Raw genomic sequence first — 7,392 nt, 5'->3', positions numbered from 1 at the left:
ACAAATTAATGTTAGTTGTTACGTTCCACTTCAGCCTCCCTATGTGGAAGTCGAGCGTAAATAGACGACAGTATACTGTAGTCTTTTTATTATTATTATTATTTGAAGCTTGATCATAATGTCATTGACACGGAAATGTGACACTTGATATGTGCACATGTCTGGAAGTCCAGCAGTTCGGAGGGATTATCCTATCTGAGTTTCCTGTGTGGTGCAGTTTTCCATAAAGAGTGATCTTGACGGCGACCAAACTGACTGTGGCCTGGCTCGCACGGGTCACGTAAACAGCACGGCTCAACAGCCTGGTGTGAGCCTGGTTACTTTGGTGTTGCTACAGCGAGTGAATTCCCAGGATTCAGGAATCGCAGCCGCCCGCGTGATGTCCCGCCATTCCACTCATCACGACTTATCATGATGAAGTAGGAGCAAACGCACATTTCAGCACCACGCACGTGGACAGCTCCGGGCACACCGTTTAGGTGTAGGGGCGCGAGTGGACAGCTCCCCACAAGAGTATCGTGGTGTCGGAAATGGCGGTATGATTAAGTGTGGAGGTGTGTCGGAATGGCAGTAGCCTATGTCGGAATGGCGGTTGCCACCCGGTTAGACCTACCTGTTACTGAGTAGGCTAGCCTAGTGCTTAGTTGGTTAGGCCTACCCAGTCTTCCGGAAGACTTGTCAATGGGCGCTGGCACCCGAGGACAAGATATGTGATCATGAAGATGTTAATGAAACGCACTCTCCTAAACGTAGACACACTCCACAGTGTTGGTAAGTCAATCTTTCTATTTCACACTTTTGCCTGTGACGGTGATTGTGATATGCCCAGTTGTTTTTGTTTTGTTTTCTTAACTGAAGTAGGCCCATGCTTAATCAATTACCATTGAAGGAACATTGTGCCTTTATTATTATTATTATTATTATTATTATTATTATTATTATTATTATTATTATTATTATTATTATTATTATTATTATTATTATTATTATTATTATTATTATTATTATTATTATTATTATTATTCACGTAAGAATCTCAACCGAAGTAAAATAGTAGGCTATCTATTTAGCTCGGTGAAACTCCATGCTGTCTGACGTCACAGGTTTCCTGCCATCACGACGTAATAGGCTATTTTATTATTACGTCAATTATTGTCGAACCTTTGCAACATAAAAAGGTTGAATGGGTTGAGTAGGCCTATTCTGATTTATTAGTTTGAGAGAGTATGTTGATTAGATAACGAGCCTACAATGTTTTGCTGTTGTCTTCCTCGGAAGGTAAGAGACAACAACAACAACATCATATTATTATTGTTCATAATAATAATAATGGCAATGATTTTTTAAAAAGCATTTTAAAGTGATAAGCCTATTGTTCTCAACAGAAAAAGAAACAGCCCGAAACGCAGACACCTTCAAAGCGGTGAGTTGTGATTTGTGACATTTGTGTGTGTGGGGGGGTGTATTCTGTATGGGCAGGGGTGTTGTGGTGGTGGGGGGTTGGGTATTCTGTGAGTGTGGGGCGTTGGTATTCTGTGTGGATGGGGGAGGATGTTTGGGGTATTTGGCTGGGGGGGGGGCGGTAATTCTGTGCGAGGGAGAATAAGGGTGTTTATGGGTGTGTGTATGGTGCACACTTTATACTGTACTGTTTACTGTAGGCCTACTACACAACACTGTAAGTTATATTTTCAGGTGCCTAAATTGGGGTCTGTAAATCCTGTTTTGTGTTCCTAGTGCGGCCCTTGGAGGACTTTGTAAAATTTAAAATGGGCCCTGAGAGGTGTTCCCACCCCTGCCCTGCAGGCTCTGCACTACACTGTAAACCCCAACATATTCCACGAACTCTAAACTTTTGTGGAAACTTATTCCCGTTAAAGTTTTACTTTTGTGACCAAATGTTTTGCGTAAATACTACATACATGCATGCATATGCAGGACACAAAATCTTTAAGAAGATGATCAAAAACTTTGAAATGACTGAAAAGATTGAAAACTTTAATTCCATAATTAGATTTTTAGTTTTTAGCAGCCCAAGTCAAGTATGTACTCCAAACTCTAAAATGCACAGAAACAATGGTTTACACAAAAGATTTGAGTTGAAAACTAAAACGTTTGTGTAAGTCTTACATAAAATCAGACATGTTATGTGAAAACAAATGTTATGAGAAAAAATAAAATCTTGAATGTTTTAGTAGCTGCTACTCAAAGATCTAACATGCTCCATTGACATAAATATTTTGAGAATGGTGCAAAAATCAATGCAATTAGTACTAAGCAGACAGTTACAATTTTTAAGTAAACAAGCACAGCATTGTTTAGCTATATTGGCTGTAAGTTTTTGATTTCAAAATTAATTTTTATAAAGTTTTATATTTTCCCATTTTAGAGCCAAAAAAAATCTTGGTTGGTTTATTGATTGGTTGGTTTATACTAATGCACTAGGCTACCACCCCTCTGTTTAAACCAAATATAATATGAGCTTTAATTCCACAAACATGAACAATGCTTTAGGCCTATATCAAGTTTTTTTTTATTTTGTTCCATGTGGTTGACAAACAAAAACAGTAGACAATAACACAACAATCATACAATACACAACAATCTAAATCTAAATCTAAAATTTAGACCACACAGTCAACAGTCAATATATATTACAAAGAATCAACCTCAACACATTAGGCAATTTAGTCATTTATTTGTTGTCCATTTCTGAATCTTTTATTAGGAGTTGGTGGCTGAAGGAGATCCATATAGCCTAACTTACAATAACATTTCTCCCAAAATAGTGTCAGACTTCACAACACAGTCAGTTGTTTATCCTTTGGAGTGTTGAGTAGAGCTGATGGATCATAGAGTTCTGGTGGTCCCATATCAGCTGCCTGTGGAGCATAAATAGGCCTAATAAGTTTAAGGCTTTCATGAGGACTTGTTGGATTAGGCCCCTACAGCATGATTGCTACACTGGTTTATACAGAAGTTCAATGTGCAATATGTCATCATGAAAATGCAACGCATCACTTGCAAATACACTGCAGATGTATGATACAAGAAAAATATTTGTATGAAAGGCCTACACAGTGCTAGCCTAACTAGCAGTAGCTAACATTCTAAGCTAAGTTGCTAACAAAACATACACACAGTGTAGCATCAAGAGCACCTAATGTCACACACAGCAACATAGTAAACTACACATACACACCAATACACTTTTATGGGTCTTTTCTTACCTTGAAGTGAGGTTGATAGACACATTTTTCCATGCCAAGTTGTCAGTTGTGGTTTGATGGTCACATGGTGTTGAGTAAATCTATCCCCCATTGACAGATTCACCATTTTTAGAGAAGTTTGTATTTTATGTTACATTTGAATAAAATAGGGTTTCTATGGTTCTGACATGGATGGGTTCTTCTTTACACAAAGCAGAAGCTGGTAAACAATTAAAAAAAACTAAAACAACCAAAAAAGTGAGTGACCCAGCCTTAGGATTCGAACTCTCAACCTCAAGATAAGGACATGCCAATATGGCTACATGCAGAGGACTATCCCCTACACCATTCAACTGCAGAATTTGTTTTCGTAGAAAGTTAGCTCTGCTTGTTAGAAAGTATTTGGACTTACTCATAATTAACAGTCAAATGTGTTTCACTCATACTTTCCACTTCAAATTCGACCAACTGACATCATACCAAAACAATAATGTTTGAATGTGTTTTTTTTTTGTTTTTTTTACTAACATCCCGTGCTGGGAATTGAACTTGAAACCATCATGTTTCAAGGCCAACTGCTTAACTGTTAGTCCATGACTGCCCAAGCTCAACAGGCTGACATCCATAGTCTCATAATTATGTCAGATATAGGCCTAGGCCTAGTTCCAATTTACATGATTTAAAGAATTTGTAACTTTCACAGTTTCGCGAAAAATAAACAATAAATATCTACTTGAGTGTTTTTTTATTGGTAATACAGGATTCAAACCTGCAATCCTCTGATCTTGTGGCCATTCCCCTATCCAGACCACAGCAACTCAAACATTGTCTTGCTTTACCTAAGCATTTTTCTTTTGTAATTTCGCTCAAAATTAAATGTGAAAAATATTGCTAATTAAAGCTGGAGTCATGGGTCTGGTGGCCATCTGAACATTTTCATACCATGTTCTAGGAAGTAGGTAAGGTTATCTCCATGTTGGGGATTGAACTTGCAACCTTTGAGGTTGAAGACCAGCTGTTTAACCACTACTCCATGGTCGCCTCAGCTGTTGTCAAGACATCTAACCTCTCATATGCCAGATAGAGTTCCAATTTACAAACTCAAAGACATTGTGTTAGGATGTCAGTTGTACTTAAAAACACAATGCCAACCAGAGTTAATTTATTGGTACCTGAAAACCTGTTGAGAACACCTAAAATGTGTATGTCATCTGGACATTTTTGCTATATTGAGTACTACAGCGTAAACTTTTCTAGTTCATAGTACTGTTGGGGAATACAGTGTAGTATTAATAAACATACACAGTAAAGACAGAAAATAAAAGCAGTGCTGGTTGGGTCTTTAACAGACAGGTAAAGATGGACGTATCAATATACCAGCAGTAATGGAATGGATGTATGATCTCCAATATCTCCCACAGGAAAACTTGGCGATGGGCCCGGAAGATTTGGTGGAGGTCTTCGGCCAAGTAAGCATGTACCAGAGCAAATGAATAACCAAGTGTGTGAGTGTGTTTGTGTGTGTGAGTGTGTATTTGTGTGTGTGTATTGACTTGAGTCTCTTTGTCTTTGACAGGGTCGACCCTGTTCCAGAAGCCTCCCAGGTAATCATGATAGCATAGCTATTAGCTAGACTTTATTTTCCATTGCTAACAACATCTGCACTGCCAAATACTTCACGTTCTACAAAGTACTTCCATTCTTCCTGACTACACTTATTATATTGTAGAATATGTCTTTTATTGAGGCAATGACATGGTAAATAGCTTTAGTACAGCTTTAGTACAGTAGTAGTAATGTACTTCTCCCATAACTATTGTATACTGCATAGGCCTAATTGAACATCCTATTTATCTATTCTATACTTACTTACTGGTTAGGTATAACTGCATTCTGTCTGTTCCATCTAAATTCCCCTGTAATTGCTACATTCTGTATGTGTAATATTGCAGTTCTGCTATTTGCACCTGTGATTAGATGGCAAACTGCATTTTGTTGTATTTACAGAGTAATGACAATAAAGTTGACTCTAATCTAATGTATGGGTAGTCTGATCTGTCGCAGGTCGCCCGAGAGGAGGAGAAGGAGGTGGTCAGCCTCGTGGACAAGGAGCAGTGAGTAATAGATCCAGAACACCACCACACACCTCCTTACTTACTTTCAGGAGGGCCACAGTACTGTATGTGCCATTCACATGGTTGGTCAGGGTTTTGGTCAGTTGTCTTTTCACATGAATAGTCAGTGTGTGTGTGTGTGTGTGTGTGTGTGTGTGTGTGTGTGTGTGTGTGTGTGTGTGTGTGTGTGTGTGTGTGTGTGTGTGTGTGTGTGTGCGTGCGTGTGCGTGTACGTGTTCATGGGATGAAAAAAAGTGGATAGCCTAGTGTCCTTGTTTTTAATGTGTTCAGTAAAGTCTGCATGTCCTCAACAGGGATTTGGCCAGTACGGAATCTGGGTCTTGCACTGATGCCTCTCTGGTGAGTAACTATGGAAACATGGGCAGCAGCAGGCCGGGAATGCTGTGAGAGCACGACAAGTTTTGAAATAAGGCGCGGTAATAATAAGGAGGATGCTGTAGTAGCAGTTATCTTTTTCATGTCATATAAATAGTCCACTATTTCCCCTGTAATATTGTATTTTCTGAGCCAATGAGATTGTAATTGGCTTTGTTTACTGTAGTAGAGGAGGAGGGGGTCACTCCTGACCCTGTGACTCCAGAAGGGAATACAGAGCAGGTCTATGGAAATGATAGATGATACAACAAGATTTAACTAAATATGAATAACAATGGAGAAGTATAAACAAGACACTGAATGGGCTAACATACTAAACTGAACTCATGCTAACATATTATTAATATAATATTATATGATAACATATATATATAATATATTAATATTATATACACATATTATTAATAAACATATGTGCAGTCAGCGCAGAAACTAGCCTACAAGCAATTCTCTTTGGGGCTGTAGTCAGGCCTGACAATGAACTCATATTGGCAAACGCTACATCTGCTCACCTATGTACAGTATTTTACCCATAATATTGTATTTTCTGAGCCAATGAGATTGAAATTAGCTTTGTTTACTGTCGTAGATCGCCCCAGAGGAGGAAGAGAAGGAGGGGGTCAGCCTCGTGGACAAGGAGCAGTGAGTAATAGATACAGAACATCTCCACACACCTCCTTACTTACTTTCAGTAGGGCCAAAGTATGTGCCATTCCGAGATGACAATTGTCTGTATGAGGACGGGGGCGTAGACAGGCTCTTGAGGGGTTTGGTCAGTTGTCTTTTCACACAAATAGTCAGTGTGTTTGTGTGTGTGTCATTGCATGTGCGTGTGTGTTCATCGGATACCTCACAGACCAGACCGCTCAACACAGCACAAGAAAAAAAAGTGGATAGCCTCTAGCGTCATTGTTTTCAATGTGTTGAGTAAAGTCTGCATGTCCTCAACAGGGATGCGACCAGTGAGGAATCTGGGGCTTGCTCTGATGCCCCTCTGGTGGTGAGTAACTATGGAAACATATTAGGTGGACTTTCTTTCTACTGGACTGGCATCACCACTAAGCCAACCCACCTTATAAGTCATGGTTAAAAGGGCAGCGTTGTTACCATTTTGGTAGCAGTGGCCAGCGCTAAATCATATAGAAGGATCATGGGCTGCCTAACTGGAATTAGCAAGAAATGCTGTGAGAGCATGATACACAGACAGATATTGAAATAAGGCGGGGTAATAAGGTGTAGTACTGTAGTAACAGTCATCTTTGTCATGTCATATAAATACTCCACTATTTCCCTTGTACTGTTGTATTTTCTGAGCCAATGAGATTGTAATTGGCTTTGTTTACTGTAGGAGAGGGTCACTCCCGAGCCTGTGACTCCGGAAGGGAAAACAGAACAGGACTCCACGAACCAGTGAGTGTAGAACACCACCACCATGCATGCAGCGTGTGTGTGTGTGTGTGTGTGTGTGTGTGTGTGTGTGTGTGTGTGTGTGTGTGTGTGTGTGTGTGTGTGTGTGTGTGTGTTTGTGTGTGTGAGTAGTGACTAAAATCTGCATGCATTTGGACATCAGGGGGCAGGCAAGGTCCGGTGTGTGTAAATCCAGAACATCACCACCACACCCCAAATCACTCGAGCACCACCACTAGAGACTAGGATTTTGGCAAAGAGAGATG

General features: G+C 39.8%; 1 protein-coding gene and 1 long non-coding RNA gene across 2 annotated transcripts in view; both read left to right on the top strand.

The window, feature by feature from the left end:
• The first annotated feature begins 6,307 nt into the window (after positions 1-6,307).
• LOC134445368 (uncharacterized) lies at positions 6,308-7,131 on the top strand. Its single transcript, XR_010034238.1, has 3 exons — positions 6,308-6,361; positions 6,671-6,719; positions 7,068-7,131. It is a non-coding gene; the product is annotated as an uncharacterized LOC134445368 (long non-coding RNA).
• Positions 7,132-7,272: 141 nt separating this feature from the next.
• Positions 7,273-7,392, top strand: part of LOC134444574 (ubiquitin carboxyl-terminal hydrolase 37-like) — an 11,772-nt gene continuing 11,652 nt past the window's right edge. Inside the window, exon 1 of the mRNA XM_063193843.1 lies at positions 7,273-7,301. Coding sequence (XP_063049913.1) covers positions 7,273-7,301 — 29 coding nt within the window. The remainder of the gene's footprint in view (positions 7,302-7,392) is intronic.

This window comes from Engraulis encrasicolus, chromosome 3 (genome assembly GCF_034702125.1).
Source record: "Engraulis encrasicolus isolate BLACKSEA-1 chromosome 3, IST_EnEncr_1.0, whole genome shotgun sequence".
Classification (NCBI taxonomy): domain Eukaryota; kingdom Metazoa; phylum Chordata; class Actinopteri; order Clupeiformes; family Engraulidae; genus Engraulis; species Engraulis encrasicolus.
This window is presented reverse-complemented; position numbering and strand designations above follow the sequence as displayed.